At 37.9% G+C, this 17,579-nt stretch overlaps 2 protein-coding genes across 4 annotated transcripts in view; one reads left to right on the top strand and one right to left on the bottom strand.

The window, feature by feature from the left end:
• The window catches only part of LOC101162654 (potassium voltage-gated channel subfamily H member 8), a 39,985-nt gene that overhangs the window by 18,010 nt on the left and 4,396 nt on the right, over positions 1–17,579 (top strand). The window lies entirely within an intron of this gene.
• Positions 203–13,761, bottom strand: LOC105357411. 3 transcript variants are annotated; one of them, XM_023949131.1, is made up of 11 exons: positions 13,652–13,761; positions 12,631–12,732; positions 11,633–11,734; positions 11,071–11,172; positions 10,313–10,411; positions 8,432–8,551; positions 8,230–8,349; positions 3,461–5,636; positions 3,259–3,300; positions 1,341–1,457; positions 203–1,154 (listed from the first exon to the last, which is right to left on the bottom strand). In XM_023949131.1, the coding sequence occupies exons 1-11, from the start codon at positions 13,754–13,756 to the stop codon at positions 937–939; spliced, it is 3,303 nt and encodes a 1,100-aa protein (XP_023804899.1). In that variant the 5' UTR covers positions 13,757–13,761; the 3' UTR covers positions 203–936. The 3 variants fall into 3 exon arrangements, 2 of the variants coding, with proteins under 2 accessions (XP_023804899.1, XP_023804903.1); XR_002872054.1 differs by lacking the exons at positions 203–1,154; positions 1,341–1,457; positions 3,259–3,300 and having other exon boundaries at positions 4,869–5,636; positions 8,230–8,551; XM_023949135.1 differs by lacking the exons at positions 203–1,154; positions 1,341–1,457; positions 3,259–3,300; positions 3,461–5,636 and having other exon boundaries at positions 7,392–8,349.

Raw genomic sequence — 17,579 nt, 5'->3', positions numbered from 1 at the left:
GGCGGGGCTAATCTCCGTAATTTGAAGCCTTCTGTTCACATCGATGATTCAAATTATTATTTGACAGTACAGTACAGAAGTTATTTGTTGAAAAAAACGTTTCTGAAGTACTTTTATTTGTGAAACAAATGCTTGAGCCTGTAAAATGGTCTGTTCTGTCTTTTCAATGTATAATAGAATTTTTAATTGTATGATACTTGTTAAAAAATAGAGGTTTCTACTTCACGGATTTTGCCTATCACGGGTTCTTTTTGGAACGCAACCCCCGCGAAAAACAAGGGTTTACTGTAGTTTCTTTCAGACCAGCTGTAAAGGCAAACTGTTAGAAACACATAAAATGCATTTTTCTCACTCTCCAGTTGCTTGCAGCCTTATGTGTACTCAAACAATTGGAATAAGTGCAAAAACAAACTTTAATAAAACTTTTTTTTAATGGGCCCAGATTAAGAAGTGCATTAAAACAAGTTGTAAAATTGACCCGTTTAGTGACAAAACTCCATCTATATAAAATGGACTTATTACAAAGGAAAAACAGAATTCAGAAATGTGTAAATCTTCAGTAACAATTTAACTAAACATTGTCAGTCTAAGATAAACAGCAATACCAAATGTTGCAAAACCTCAACAACATTAAACAGCTTTTGAAATTTGAAGCTTTTTTTCTAAAATAAAAATAAGATTTGTCTGAAAGTATATTTTTTTCAAATGAGGATCAAAACCTGTTCAGTTAAATGCTAAAGAAATATAACAAAATCCCAGCAAGTTGGAATAAAAAACTTGAAACTAAACAATATTATGAGCTGCCACTTCCTGTGTAAAAACTGAATAAAAAAAATGCTGAGAAAGTTTTGAGATGCTGGCATAAAAAGCAGAAGTAGCTGGGAAAAAAACTAAAATTTTACCTTTTTTTCTTTCAGGAAATCTTTCATCATTAATTTACCTACATTTTCTTTTCACTGAAGTAATCCGATTTTTTACATAATATTTTACTGCTTTCCAGTCTCTGTTTTTCAGAGATTCCGGTTCTGCAGAAATGCAGAGTTCACAGTCTAGCTTTCCTGGAACCTGGTTTAGGACTATGTACTTCTTCAGGTGCTTTTCCACAGCAGCACACTCCTCTGTTGTCCAAGGTCTTTTCACTGTTGTTTGTCTTTCTATTTCAAAATGACAGGAAACACAAAGAAAATAGTTGTAAATCATTTTCCTTAAACTTCCTTTAGTTAAATAGCAGCTAAAGAAAGTAAATAGTTTTAAAGAGGAAATCATAAATATTACTTATACTTAAAAACTTCAATGAAATGATCATAACTACGCTAATGGTTCAATGTATTTAAAATTACCTTTTTTTCCAAATGGCCTTGCCTGGTTGGTGTGGTTGCTCCCTTCTTTTGTGGAAGTACATTCTGGTATATTCACATCTTCAGGCACCTGAATTTCCATAGGATCAATTTCTTGATCTGTGTAGAAATAAACCTTTAAGCCGATTGAACACAAAATCCATCTATGATAGCAGAAATTGTTTGCTATGTGCAATTTCTGCCCTCCAATTATACTTATCTTTTTTAAGTTGCACATTGCTAAAAGCATTTTTTTACAAAAAGATGGAAAGCTTAATTTTCTTTTTTTTACAGCTTGGTTTAATACTGAGCCTTATATTCAATTCTCACAAACGCCAAATAGGCATAGATACTATAATATATTATCATGTTAATTTCCCAGTATAACTAAAAATGTTCATAAACAAGAAGAGGTAAGTATGAATAATGAATGCATTAACATAATACTAATAATGTAACGTTGAGGGGAACCAAGCTAGGGTCTCATTGTGCCCGTCTCAAACCCAGTAAAATACAGATGGTTGTGTCAGGAAGGGCATCCGATGTAAAATCTTTCCCTGGCCAAACAAGACCATGTGGAAAGTTTAGCAGGAGTCGCGGTGTATTGGTTAACCACACAAACCACCCCCCCCTTTTTTTTTCTGTAGACAGCTAGTTTAAAAGATGTCAAGGCATTTGATCCGTAGTCATAATGACCAAACTGATGTGATTAAAGTCACAAACTTTCCAAAAAACTCAAAAGAAAGACGTATACAGCTAGATTATTTTAGGTATAAAGAAAACTTTTAACATAACAAAGAGTTTATAGAAATAAGTCAAGGCAAACTCTTTCCCTGGAAATAACTGAAAAATAAAGCTAAGGAGAAGAATTTGCTCATTGTGTCTCCTGCTATGGGCTTTTTACAAAACGTGTGATGTGGCGTCATTTTCAAGTCTGCAACTTTAAGCCTAAGGAAAACTCTTCAAAACCAGGTAAAACAAGAGTCCAAGCTTTGTGTGCATTTACAGAGCCTGCTCCACCTGGTTTCACTGATTTCACAGATCTGAACACAAAATCCCCCGGCGGCCGGGTCACAATTAATAATAATACAATAATAATTACAACTCAGTATTCTTCATTAACAAATAACAGTAACAACTAACTACTACCTATCTAATGAACTATCAACTAACTATATAGGTGTTGTAGAATTACTATGTGTATGTTTGTCAGCGTACTGCGTGTGTAGCAGGAAGGAGCGCGCACAAGTGTGTTGGGGGTGCGCATTCATGTTTGGTGTTACGGAATGAAGGAGAACAGTAACAAAAGATTTCCCCGAGAAGAACGGTGATTGATTCTTTATTAAACCGCTCTGGAGCGGTTTAATAAATAGAAGGGGTGAGAGCCGTGGTGCAGGGAGTGAAGGAGAGCAGTAATAAAAGGTTTCCCCCAGAAGCCCTTGAAGTATGAATACAGGACTAGCTGAAAAAGTAAATTATCAGCAAAGATGAATGTGTTTAATGTGTTTAGTATAGTTCCAATCACGCACCATATGCATAACTTTAAAAAAAAACATGCAGTGATGAGTCATCACTGCAGTGATGCGGTTATCGTCACACCACTAGTATTTAGCGAATCAAATAAATCCATTTTTGCATTTGACCAGTCGGATGAACCCCTTTATATAATTGACCAGTCGGATGGACCCCTTTTATATTAGATGCTCGCCTCCCATGTAGACTAGTTTCATTTAAAGTGTAATTTAAGGTATGTTGACTCTTATTTAAATTAAACTGCAGTAAAATGGAAATGATGCTTTTGTTTTTTTTGCTATTTATTCATACATTGCAAGTTAAATCGTTGTAGCAATATTGATCACTAATATCGCATATCGCTAGTTTTCCTTATTTTGTTCAGCCCTAGTTAGGAGTATCAACATACCTTCCATTTCCTGTTGTGGTGTTCCATCCAATTCAATTATTTCTAAAAATTGTGAGAGAAAAAGTTTCATGTAAGAAGATATATACAGTATACATAAGTTATCATGCTGAATTTCAATGGAACAAAGTCAAAAGAGGGGAGGTGAGAGTCTTAAAATGAAAAAATCTATGAACAAAAATTTTTTAATCTCTTAATTAAATACCGTTCACATCAAGATGAATTTCATCCAAACTCTTCCCTTTATATTCTCCAAGGCGTCCCTGCTCCAGCGCCAAAAGAACCTTGCTTATTTTTGCCAGTTGAAGGGTGCCCTCTGGAAGACGGTAGTGCTTTCGGTGGACTTCGATGTTATGACCGAGGAAGTCTGCCAGCTGGTCTAGTTCTGTGGTCTTAAGATTTAAAACTGTGGACATCGTAGCAATGTGTTTCCGGAGCTTTGTTGAGGTAAGTGCTGTGGGATTTTTTAGCCCACTGCATTCATTCACGAACTGTCGTATGCAATCTGACCCTCTGAGGTAATGAAAAGAATGCGGCAAAGCAAACAAATACCCATTTTCACTCAGCACACCGCAATCTTCTCTCTTCTTGGTTAGCACATCAAGGGACTCTCTCATAAGTGGTGTCAAAAGAACAGCAACTTTCCTTCCCCTCTTTCCTGCAATTGTGATTCTCACAAAATGTTTGCAAAGTTTTTGCTCAAGTGTGGTAAGAGCCAAATTGGTATCTTTGCAGTTGTCTGACAAGTCCTTTGATAAGTATGCTGACAAAGGCATCCTGGATACCTCTCCTGATCTCCGGCGATTGAAGAGAATAATTTGTGCTAGTGTCACTTTTGCCAGGTCTTTCCAGTTTATAGGAGAAGACTCTTGATTCAGGGCACTCAACTGGTGTTGCTGTTTTTCTGATAAATAGCAGTGAAGTTGCTGAACATCCTCTGTGAATGGTAAGAGTTGAGGAGAATTCCATTTAGCCTGATCAAGTTGGGTTAGTGCCTGACTTGCGATATCAAACCGCCAACTTTCTTGGTACAGCTGTGCAAATTGCTCAGCATCCTGTACAGCTTGTTTGTCCCGAGATTTTAGTCCTTCAGACTTTACAAACATAGCAAAAGAATGTAAGCTGTGTCCGACTTTTCGTGCAAGTGACGGGTGATGATATTGGCCTGTTTCTTCATTAAATCCTGCCAGGGATCTGGCAGCAGTCACAACTTGACTGTATTTCTCTGGTTTGATGAGGTCCTTGATGGTCTTGACAGGTGAAACTTTATTTGATTCCAGTAGAAATCTTCCAAGCTCTCTGAGCTTTTGTCTTATGTACTGATGTTGAGAAATTACTTTCTTGTTCTTATGAAACAATCTGTTACCATACAATAGGAGGTAGTGATCTTTCTTTACTGCAACAGCTACACTGTCCTGATTCATTTCACTTAGGAATTTCCAATAAGCATCAGGGAAACCAGGTGGAGCAGGCTCTGCAAATGCACACAAAGCTTGGACTCTTGTTTTACCTGGTTTTGAAGAGTTTTCCTTTGGCTTAAAGTTGCAGACCTGAAAATGACGCCACATCACACGTTTTGTAAAAAGCCCATAGCAGTAGACACAATGAGCAAATTCTTCTCCTTTAGCTTTATTTTTTGGTTGTTTCCAGGGAATGAGTTTGCCTTGACTTATTTCCATAACCTCTTTGTTATGTTGAAAGTTACCTTTATTCCTAATATAATCTAGCTGTATACGTCTTTCTTTTGAGTTTTTTGGAAAGCTTGTGGCTTTTATCACATCAATTTTGTCATTATGCCTACGGATCAAATGCCTTGACATCTTTTGAACTAGCTGTCCACAGTAAAAGCAGTAATGTTTCTTGTTGTAACTTCTTGAGCCATCCTGCTTTTTTAAAACCGGATTAACAAAGATTGATGGCTGTTCTTCAAGAGTTGACGTTACATGTTCACTTGCATTCTGTCTGTCAGATGTTGGTTTTTGTGTACCTTCAAGATTAGCTTCAACGTTTGTCCTCTTGCTATACGTTCGTTTAATTGCTTTCTTTTTTCTATTACTTTTGTTTTCCATTCTAGCATCACTGTCTGTGCTTTGCTCCCTGGGACTCGTAAATTCTTTGTCACTATCTGTACTTGCATCCTGTCTGCCATCTGTGGGCTTTTGTGTACTTTCCAGATTACCTTTGAGGCATTTTCTCTTTCTACCCTTTTGCTGGGTCTTCTTGAAAGGCCTCTTGCTATGCGTTTGTCTGATTTCCTTCTTTCTTTTACTTTCAGATTCCATGCTAGCATCACTGTCTGTGCTTTCCTCCCTTGGATTTGGAATATATTCTTGGTCACTAGCTCCACTTGATTCATCTGATGATAAATCAATTGCTCTGGTCTTAAAAAGAAAAAAAAGGCAAATGAAAATTAATCTTCAAATTTCTTTTTCCATTAATGTGAAAGCTTGATCAAAAAAGAACTGTCAAATGAGTGTTTAGATAATTAGTTAAATAGTTTTTTTCACAAATACATCAATATACTTTACAAGAACAGAGTTACTTTTATAGACAGATTTTTACAGTGGTGGACAAAATTGTTGGGACCCCTCAGTTAAAGAAAGAAAGTCCACAATGTTCACTGAAATGACTTGAAACATTCAAAAGTAACAATAAATTAAAATGTATTGAAAATTAAATAATTAAAATCAGCCATTACTTTTGAGTTGTTGATTAACAGAATTATTTAAAAAAAACTACTGAAATAGGGCTGGACAAAAATTATGGTACCTCCATAAAAGACTGAGAACTAATTGTCCAGGGGGTCATGATGAACTCAGGTATGTCCTTTAACTGACATCACAACTGTTTTCAAACCCATAATCAGTCAGTCTGCCTATTTAAAGGGAGACAAATAGTCACGTTGCTGTTTGGTGAAAAGATGTGAACCAAACTGAACATGGACAACAGAAAGCCAAGGAGAGAACTGACCCAGGACATTAGAAAAACAATTATAGACAAACATGGTAAAGGTAAAGGCTATAAAACCATCTCTAAGCAGCTTGAAGTTCCTGTGACCACAGTGGCACATATTATTCTGAAGTTTAAGACCCACGGGACAGTAGCCAACCTCCCTGGACGGAAGAGGAAAATTGATGATAAATGGAGGAGACGGCTAGTTGGAACTGTATCCAAAGAGCCCAGAACAACCTCCAAAGACATTAAAGGTAAACACCCAGATCAAGATACATCAGTGTCAGATCGCACTATTCGTCGTTGTTTGAGCCAGAGTGGACCTCATGGGAGACGACCAAGGAGGACACCACTGTTGAAAGTAAATGCTAAAAAAGCCAGACTGGAATTTGCAAAAATGCATTTGTATACAAGCCACAAAGCTTCTGGGAAAATGTCCTTTGGACAGATGAGACAAAACTGGAGCTTTTTGGTAAGGCACATCAGCTCTATGTTGGTAGACTCAAAATCAAGCATTCAACGAAAAGAACACTATCCCTACTGTGAAACATGGAGGAGGCTCAGTTCTGTTTTTGGGCTGCTTTGCTGCATCTGGCACAGGGTGTCCTGAAGTTGTGAAGGTCAAATGTAATCTCCAGATTATCAAGGCATTCTGGATAGAAATGTGCTGCTTAGTGTCAGAGAGTTTGGTCTCAGTCGCAGGTCATGGGTCTTCCAACAGGACAACGATCCAAAACACACAGCCAAAACCCCCAAGAATGGCTGAGAGAAAAGCGATGGACTATTCTGAAGTGGCCTTCTATGAGCCCAGATCTGAATCCCATTGAACATCTGTGGAAGCAGCTAAAACATGCCATTTAGAAAAGACACCCGTCAAACCTGAGACAACTGGAGCAGTTTGCTCATGAGGTGTGGGCCAAAATACCTGTGGACAGGTGCAGAAGGCTCATTGGCAAATACAGAAACCATTTCATTGCAGTGATTGCCTCAAAAGGTTGTGCAAAAAAATATGAAGTTATGGGTACCATGATTTTTTTCCAGCCCTATTTCATTAGTTTTTTTTTTTTAAATAATTCTGTTAATCAACGACACAAAAGTAATGGCTGATTTCGATAATTTAATTTTCAATAAATCTTAATTTATTGTTACTTTTGAATGATTCAAGTCATTTCAGTGAGCATTGTGGACTTTCTTTCTTTAACCGAGGGGTACCAACTATTTTGTCCAACACTGTATATCATTATTTGCAGTATCTCATACAAGATCAATAACTCTAAAAAACATAATAATAATGTTCTGAACATTAAAAAATAACCAAGCAGATGCATCTAAGGACAGGTTGTTGGATCATTTAGGCCTTTGTCATTAAAGGGCCTATATCATGCTGTTTAGAATCCTTTCTGAGTAAACTATCCATATACATGATAAAATGTTCATTTTGGCACACTAAAGAACATTTTTTTTATGAAATACGAGTCATTTTTGCAAGCTTCTTTTTCTACTAGGAAATTATATGCCTCAATCTATGAGGCTCCGCCTTTTATGATGTCAACCTAGAGCCAGCCTTGGCAGTGAGCTATTGTTCTCTCTGCAGATTAGGTGCATGAAGAACCACTTCTCAGAGTCGATGCTAAAATGAAAGCCGACCCTGCTCGCTCAGTGGAGAAAGCAGGCGTGTCTTAGCCTGGGGGCTGTGCTGGCAGTGCAAACTCTTCGCTGTTCTTTCATGTTTATACGTATCATTGTGAGGACCTGCTCATTTTCGTGGATTGGGAGGGACTGGTACTCAGACAGCAGGGTTTTAAAGGAATGTTTAGAGATGCATGAACGGATACCACTTTGCAGTGGTTTTTGTAAAAAGTGGATTTTGCATGATATAGGCCCTCTAAAATATATTAAAAGTTGGTGTCAGCATGTTTAGAAGAAAGAACAAGTTCAATTTTGAAACCAAAAGCTCTAAAATAATTATTTATTACAAGCAAATTCCTCAGAGAAGTAGTTAAAAAGAAAATTCATGCTCACATGTTTGTAAGGTTTTCTCCTTGGTCTGTAAGAAAGGGAGGTTGATGGACCTGGGATTGCTGATGCGCTGTCTTCACTCGAATCAAAGAGGGCTTTTGTGAAATCTGGTATTACATCCATCTGTGAAATAAGTTTAGAATGTGATTATTCTTCTGGCAAGTAAAAAAGATAAACAAAAAAACTACAAATGGTCATGACTTACAATAATGCTTTTTGTCCTTTTCAGTTTTGGGATGTTGTCAATTTCAGAGTCCGCATGGGAATCTATGTCAGTGACAACAGTATCTGAATCTCCCAGAGGATAAACATGAGGATTTTTATGCTTTGAAAAAAAAAATGAACAGAAAAATAGTTAGCATCAATTCTGATCTTGAAAAATAAATACAGTTGTTGACATAGGTCAAAAACGATTTCAATGAACATAAAATGTGGTCAATCAAATGACAAACATTAAACTTGTTTAATAACTGCTCACTTTAAAAATAAGACTACACAAAGCAGGAATGTAAAAAAAAAAGAGCTTGAAAAACTAAAGCTATATAAAATACATACAAATGTTGACTATTGTAAATATGTACATAATTAACATTAGGGGTGTTAGAAAAAATTTATTCGGCAATATATCGCGATAGTTCATTTGGCGAATACTTGAATCGATTCAAGTTTCTGCCAGGGCAATATTTATTTAGTTATTTCTTTGCATCCTTCTTTTTTTCCACTTCACCCTCCAAAGCTAGTTGGCAGCAGAGAACACAGAGCCTCTTTGAGCAGCTCTACACACACAAAACAAGAGTAAGATCTCAGCTAGAGACAGCTTTTTTTGCTGTTGAGACATGAACTACTTAGTTTTTACTTAGGATGGGTACAAACTGAAACTCTGAGCCATGTTGCTGCCGGTAACATATAAAGATATGGATTGCTGTGCTTTTTAGCAGAATCAGATAAGAACGAGTGTAGCACTGCAGCTGCACAGCGGCTAATGCACTTAGCATCGGCTAAAATGCTATTGGCAAAGTGGGACAAAGTCCTGCAGAACCTCACAGCAATAGATTCTAGTTCGTGACCTGGTCGATCAGAGTGATGTGTACAACCACTACAAAAAAGGCAACATCGTGGCGTTGACGTTTACTGTTTTACTTCTGTGTGTGTGAGAAAGCGTAGCTGCAGCAGGGCAGTGCATACTGTACTCTTCTTCCACTTTCGGCTTCTCCCATCAGGGGTCGCCACAGCGAACGAGTCGCATGGTAAAATTGGCAATGTTTTACGCCGGATGCCCTTCCTGACGCAACCTTCTCAAACCGGGCTTGGAATTGGCAGAGGTAGCGAAGGGAACAGGGAGCAGCCCGGAGTCGAACCCGGGTTTCACGGACGGAAGGCGCCGCAAACCAGCACGAGCTAAACTGGCTCCACAGTGCATACTGTACTAATATACTTAAAAAAAGGTACCTTTGCCACATTAGCGCATCTTCTTAATCCTTTGATGGTGCTACTTCATCACCACACTTTATTTTTCTGGAAAGAATTTTTCTTCCCCCCCCCCCCTTTATGTTTGAAGTACAGTTCAGGCTCCTGTGTTACGCTACGTTTAAAAGTACTGGAGAAGCTACAGTTAGCAATATTGAAAATAAACAGCACTTTACCTTCTCTATTATACTTTAGAACCTTATTGGTTAAGGCAAATTCATTCTGGGTTTTTTTTTCTTATACTGAAATATATTTTGTTTTGGGTTAGGGTTACTTGTTTTGGAAATCAGACAATGTAGACTCTTACCTTTCTGTATTTTAAGTTACCAAAATAAAAGCACTATGAATTTGCCAGGGTAAAAGCAAAAATCTCTAGAATGCAAAATTTTCAAGACTGAAATTAAAATGACTAACAGAAAATGCATGCAATGACTGGCATATAGAAAACCTCTACCAAAGTCTACTACACAACCTTTACTAAATGTTACTAAAGTACAGTATTAATACACTAAATTAAAATCAGTCATTTCTAACAACTTCCTCAGTTTTTTTTGAAAACATGGCCAAGTTGAAGTATAACTACTAACACAAATGACTACAACAGTATTGTCCACCTTACCTCTGTTATCTCTTGAAGGGCAGAGACGTGACTTTCTGTCTGATCATGTAAAAGTTTCTGTGCCTCAGGTTTGCTGTCTCCAGCTTTGAGTGCTACCACCTACAAAAAAATGAATTAAAAACACAGAGAATAAGCACTTTATAGTTGCTTGACTTTACCTTAATAGACAAGTTTTTGTAAATTCTTTATAATTACGGCTAGATAAGAAGTCCAAGTACGTTTAATATGACAATATAGCATTTTTTAAAGGAATTGCATGCATTTGAAAAAAAGCGTTTTTGTGAAGATACTCTGGAAAAAAGCTAAGAAAAATCTGTAAAACTAAACAGACGATGAAAAGAAAGTTTGAAGAGGAGAATCCATGAAGTACTAAGAAAGACATGTTAACTTTAGAGATAACACCAAGAAAAAAGATCATTAGCATGCGGGAGGGCCCCATAAAGAGCAGTTAGAAACTAGTGTGTGTAAAAGTCAAGCCTTTGCGGAAAAAGTTGGGGGGTTCCACAAAAGGACCCCGCAAAGTTCAAGTTTGTCATTTGTGTGTATGGTATCAAGTGCAAAAAAAAGGAATTTTAAATAAAAATACATGCAATGACTGCAAAATACACAACCTCTACTAAATGTTACTAAAGTACAGTATTAATACACTAAATTAAAATCAGTCATTGCTAACAACTTCCTCAGTTTTTTTTGAAAACATGGCCAACTTGCAGTATAACTACTAACACAAATGACTACAACAGTATTGTCCACCTTACCTCTGTTGTTATCTCTTGAGGGGCAGAGACGTGACTTTCTGTCTGATCAGGTAAAAGTTTCTGTGCCTCAGGTTTGCTGTCTCCAGCTTTGAGTGCTACCACCTACAAAAAAATGAATTAAAAACACAGAGAATAAGCACTTTATAGTTGCTTGACTTTACCTTAATAGACAAGTTTTTGTAAGTACTTTTTAATTGAGGCTAGATAAGAAGTCCAAGTACGTTTAATATGACAATATAGCATTTTTTAAAGAAACTGCATGCATTTGAAAAAGCGTTTTTGTGAAGAAACTCTGGAAAAAAGCTAAGAAAAATCTGTAAATCTAAGCAGACGATGAAAAGAAAGTTTGAAGAAGAGAATCCATGAAGTTCTAAGAAAGACATGTTAACTTTAGAGATAACACCAAGAAAAAAGATCATTAGCATGCGGGAGGGCCCCATCAAGAGCAGTTAGAAACTAGTGTGTGTAGAAGTCTGGCCTTTCCGGAAAAAGTTGGGGGGGGTTCACAAAAGGACCCCGCAAGGTTCAAGTTTGTTATTTGTGTGTATGGCATCCATCTTACCTCTGTTGTTATCTCTTGAGGGGCAGAGACGTGACTTTCTGTCTGATCATGTAAAAGTTTCTGTGCCTCAGGTTTGCTGTCTCCAGCTTTGAGTGCTACCACCTACAAAAAAATGAAATAAAAACACAGAGATTAAGCACTTTATAGTTGCTTGGCTTTACCTTAATAGACAAGTTTTTGTAAGTACTTTATAATTAAGGCTAGATAAGAAGTCCAAGTACGTTTAATATGACAATACAGTAAACCCTTGTTTTTCGCGGGGGTTACATTCCAAGAAGAACCCGTGATAGGCAAAATCCGTGAAGTAGAAACCTCTATTTTTTTTTACAATTATTATACAATTAAGTACTCTGTTATTCATTGAAAAGAAAGAACAAACCATTTTACAGGCTTAAGCGTTTGTTTCACAAATAAAAGTACTTTAGAAACGTTTTTTTCAAAAAATAACTTCTGTACTGTGCTGTCAAATAATAATTTTAATCATAAATGTGGACAGAAGGCTTCAAATCGCGGAGATTAGCCCCGCCCACCGCGACCCGAGTAATTGGATTAAACGGGAGAAAATTAAAAATGATTATGAAAAAAAATACAAAGTACAGTGGGACAAATAGTGACTCAGGTGTATTTCACTGCTCCTCTTTTTGGCCAATCAGAATGCAGAACACAATGCAAATCCGTGAAGTAGCAAAACCGGCATTCATGTGAAAAAGCGTTTTTGTGAAGAAACTCTTGGAAAAAGCTAAGAAAAATCTGTAAATCTAAGCAGACGATGAAAAGAAAGTTTGAAGAAGAGAATCCATGAAGTTCTAAGAAAGACATGTTAACTTTAGAGATAACACCAAGAAAAAAGATCATTAGCATGCGGGAGGGCCCCATCAAGAGCAGTTAGAAACTAGTGAGTGTAGAAGTCTGGCCTTTCCGGAAAAAGTTGGGGGGGGTTCACAAAAGGACCCCGCAAGGTTCAAGTTTGTTATTTGTGTGTATGGCATCCATCTTACCTCTGTTGTTATCTCTTGAGGGGCAGAGACGTGACTTTCTGTCTGATCATGTAAAAGTTTCTGTGCCTCAGGTTTGCTGTCTCCAGCTTTGAGTGCTACCACCTACAAAAAAATGAAATAAAAACACAGAGATTAAGCACTTTATAGTTGCTTGGCTTTACCTTAATAGACAAGTTTTTGTAAGTACTTTATAATTAAGGCTAGATAAGAAGTCCAAGTACGTTTAATATGACAATACAGTAAACCCTTGTTTTTCGCGGGGGTTACATTCCAAGAAGAACCCGTGATAGGCAAAATCCGTGAAGTAGAAACCTCTATTTTTTTTTACAATTATTATACAATTAAGTACTCTGTTATTCATTGAAAAGAAAGAACAAACCATTTTACAGGCTTAAGCGTTTGTTTCACAAATAAAAGTACTTTAGAAACGTTTTTTTCAAAAAATAACTTCTGTACTGTGCTGTCAAATAATAATTTTAATCATAAATGTGGACAGAAGGCTTCAAATCGCGGAGATTAGCCCCGCCCACCGCGACCCGAGTAATTGGATTAAACGGGAGAAAATTAAAAATGATTATGAAAAAAAATACAAAGTACAGTGGGACAAATAGTGACTCAGGTGTATTTCACTGCTCCTCTTTTTGGCCAATCAGAATGCAGAACACAATGCAAATCCGTGAAGTAGCAAAACCGGCATTCATGTGAAAAAGCGTTTTTGTGAAGAAACTCTTGGAAAAAGCTAAGAAAAATCTGTAAATCTAAGCAGACGATGAAAAGAAAGTTTGAAGAAGAGAATCCATGAAGTTCTAAGAAAGACATGTTAACTTTAGAGATAACACCAAGAAAAAAGATCATTAGCATGCGGGAGGGCCCCATCAAGAGCAGTTAGAAACTAGTGTGTGTAAAAGTCTGGCTTTTCCGGAAAAAGTTGCGGGGAGGGGGGGGGGGGGGGGGGGGGATGTTCACAAAAGGACCCCGCAAAGTTCAAGTTTGTTATTTGTGTGTATGGCATCCATCTTACCTCTGTTGTTATCTCTTGAGGCACAGAGACGAGACTTTCTGTCTGATCAGATGCAGGTTGAATCCTTCTTTTTTTCTTTTTCATCCTTTGGTTTTTTTTCCCCATATCGGCTCTATCAAAACAAAGGTGAAATCATAAGTTTCAGCTGATCACACTTATGCCTAGTAAATTGATTTATTTAACTTTCTTTGACTAAAATCAATTTTATAATAGTGCAATGCTTAAAATTGGGTAATGTTCAGGATGAGACTGTAAGAAAAAACACAAAATATGTTAAAAAAATAAAATAAAATAGCCCAAATGTGTATAGAAAAAATAGGGATGCATTAAAAAAATAAGAAGACCGGTTATACTTTTTATAATATTAAGGCTTAATTTCTTTTATACATGCTGGACTATGGGCATGGAAATAAACAGTCAGTTCCATTAAGTACAAATTTAACACCTGTCCCATTGCTACCACAGGAAAATCCCTCATGAACATTTAATCCTCTGCTGCAGAGCCAAATATAACGCCATCAGCCGACATGCAGTAAAGCTAAAAAGAAGCTTCAGTTTTCATGGATTCTCTTATTAAAACTTTCAGGTCTCAGTGATGATGCACTGCCATTTTAGCATTAATGCTAGCATTAGCGCTAGCATTAGCACCATGTGCTCATGTTGTAATGTTGTAACTACTGTATTTTCTTGATGTTTTATTTCTTGCATTTGATTCTGAGTGCATGTAGTTGTCATTACAAAAAAAAAAAAAAACAAGAGACAGAATTAAAAAATATTAACACCCCACCAAAAAAAAAAAAAAAGAAGAAAAAAAAACCTACCTGCTGCTTGGCTTGCTACCACAGCCTTTTCTCCAAGCACGAGGCTTATAAGGGATCCAAGAAGTGGGCGTGGTGTACATGTGATGACCTTATCATGTAAATGACTTCTCATTGGGTAGAATATACACACTTTCAGCATTTAGTTCTTGAGAGGCCCACCTGGCTCCATACACAAATATTGAAAGATCCACTCAAATGAAATTTTTTTTTTTTTTTTAACATTTTCTTATGGCAATGTTTTTCACAATAAAGGACACATTTAAAAGACTTCATTATTAAAAATAAGTTTGTAGTTTTTCCTATTTAGAATTGTGTTGGATCAGGAGCAGATCTAAACCAGATGCTTGAAAACGTTCAGACTCGTGACACAGCTACTGAAATGACTGTGCAAAAGTTTCCCATATCCTCTTCCACTGCCCCTGCCCTCTCTGAACCGCTCAGTATTAGATGTGCGAGAAAGCATTGACGTTGAACATTTGTGTTGTGGCAAATTGCAATTCTGGCTCATCCTGCGGCTCCGGAGCCATAGGTTGTTATTTCATCTCTGTGCTGCAGCTCTCTGTAGTTTTTATAAAATAACTATTATATTTTAAGATTTTTGTAGTGCCTTTATCACTGTTGGTATGTGCGAGCGGGCAGGAGGAGGAGAGCAGCGTGAATGCACGTAGCGGGACCAGAGACTGTTATGGGATGGAAAGTTCTTTTAAAAAGACAGTGGCAATCTCGTAGGGGACACACCAGCGCCCAAAAAAAAAAAAGGTTTCTAGCCTAAACTAGATTAAAACCACCCATTTCCACGTAAAATTAATTCAATTTGCACTATTTGCACACAGGCACATAGGGCTCCAGGAACTGGATGGGTGGGTCATGCTGGCGTGGCTCACTGGGGGTGTTTCTTTCTGGGGTTGCGTCGGCGCCGCCCTCCATCCCACGGATGGGGGGGTGGGGGGCAACCCGAAGATTGTGAGTGTGTGTGCGAGAGTGCATGGGTGGGACGGACCTGGGGGCTGGCTCGCCGGGATCCTCTGGGGCTCTCCCTCCCCATCACAGAGTGGGGAGGGCATTAGAGGGGGTATGAGACAAGGGTTTCGGATAATTTGGCGGGTTAGAAGGGTTGAAAAGGGTAAGGTTAGATGACAGAACCCATTAAGCGTCTCTACCTGGTGCGTTCACGGAGCTTCAGAACATAAGACTTCAATAGCCAGCCAGCCTAACGTAGTCCGCTATTATATATTCATGAGGGGGAAAAACCCGCCGAACAGACCCTAAAACCGCCCAAATTATGCATACCCGCCCAAAGCCATTTTTATCCGCAAATTTAGAACCAAAACCGCCCAATCTGCTAACACTGGTTGCAAGTTGAGGGAAACAACTCGCAGCTGCAGAGGATGTGAACAGGTAGAGAGGCGGAGGAGGGGCTGAGACTCATTGCTTATGATTCCAGACCCTGCAGCTACTGCTACTTCCTAATAAAAAATAGTTGTCATCCATAACGTTAATATTCTACATTGGGTTTACTGGATTTTATGAAAAGAGAGAGAACAACAAAAGGAGTCTCCTTCAAAGTGAATTTGTTTCAATCATCTCACTCATCTTAAGTTTGGATGTTTGACAGATTTAAAAGGCCATTTAAGGTTGCGGAAATGGACATAAGATCAAAAGATCAGCGTCCAGTTTAGACAGAAGGAAAACACTCCAAGGATAAAAGAATGCAGGTGGGTTCCAAAATTAAAACTTGCTAGGTGCCAAATGATGGCGCCGATGCAGCAGCATGGCAGCTAGTCAGCTACTGTTTGGAATGGATGTAATGAATGGAAGTACGTAAAAAGGACATTTACCCCCAGAGACTTGTTTATTCAAGAACTGAACTTTTGGCTCTAAGGAAGACCGGTACTGGAGTAAAACATAACTTTCCTCCTGAAGTAAAAAAGCGATACAGGGGCACCCGTGCTGGAGCAAAGCTAAAGGCGATAGCTAAAGCCAAACGGGAACATCGGCAGAAACACAAGCCACCTATTCCATCTGTGATCATGGGGAACGTTAATGCACTGTCCAACAAGTCCGATGAAGTCTTGATGAGGAGCCAAAAAAATCTACCGGGAGAGCTGCCTAATCATGCTAACGGAGACTTGGCTAACAGCTGACATACCGAATTGCATTGTGGATTTACCCATCTTATCCACAGTGCATGTGGCCAGCATGTGGCAAGAGCAAAGGTGGTGGCCTCATATTGTACATAAACAATAGGTGGTGCAATCCCAGACACTTCACAGTAAAGACAAGAATCTGCTCTAAAGACTGTGAGCTGCTAGCCGTTAGCATCCAGCCTTACTACCTACCTCAGGAGTTTACGCAGGTTCTGGCCCTCTGTGTTTACAACCCACCAGGAGCGCACATGGAAAAAGCTCTGGAGACTGTGTTCACTTCAGTAACAGACCTTCAAACCCAACATCCTCAGGCAGATGTGGTGATATCAGGGAACTTTAATCATATCACTCTGGACTCATCACTGCCATCCATGTGTCAATACGTGGATTGTACTACACGCCGAAACAAGACAATTAGCTTTTGTATTTTATTAAGGTCCAAAAACATTTTTTTTTGTTTCTTAATTAGATTTATTGTTCCTTTCAGACCAGCTGTAAAGGCAAACTGTCAAAACACATAGCATACATTTTCCTTACTTTCCACTTGCTTGCAGCCTTATGTGTACTTCTAAACAAACTTTAACCAAACTTTTTTAACACATTTACATTTATAGCCAGATTTTTACATCATTATTTACAGTAACTCATACAAGATCAGTAATTCTTAAAGAAAATAATAAGTATAAAAAATATACAAAAAAATAGTAAGAATAATATAAAAACCCAAGTATAATAATATTGTTTCTGTGCCTCAGGTCTGGTGTCTCCAGCTTTGAGTGCCACCACCTATAGGAAAGAAAAAGAAAATGGAAACAGAAATTAAGCACCTTATAGTGACTATAGTGACTAACTATAGTGACTGACTATAGTGACCTGACTTTACCTTAATACAAAGGTTTTGGAAAAACTTTATAATTAAGTCTGGATATGAAGTCCAAGGATGTATAATGTGACAATATA

The sequence above is a fragment of the Oryzias latipes genome, chromosome 2 (genome assembly GCF_002234675.1).
Source record: "Oryzias latipes chromosome 2, ASM223467v1".
Classification (NCBI taxonomy): domain Eukaryota; kingdom Metazoa; phylum Chordata; class Actinopteri; order Beloniformes; family Adrianichthyidae; genus Oryzias; species Oryzias latipes.
The sequence above is the reverse complement of the archived record's forward strand: the minus strand, read 5'-3'. Positions and strand labels throughout refer to the sequence as shown.

Coding starts and splice junctions, on each gene's coding strand:
- LOC105357411 (XM_023949131.1), bottom strand. CDS start 13,756: ATGGGGAAAAAAAACCAAAGGATGAAAAAGAAAAAAAGAAGGATTCAA. Junction 11,735..12,630: donor CTCAAGAGATAACAACAGAG/GTAAGATGGATG, acceptor ATTTTTTTGTAG/GTGGTAGCACTCAAAGCTGG. Junction 10,412..11,070: donor CTCAAGAGATAACAACAGAG/GTAAGGTGGACA, acceptor ATTTTTTTGTAG/GTGGTAGCACTCAAAGCTGG.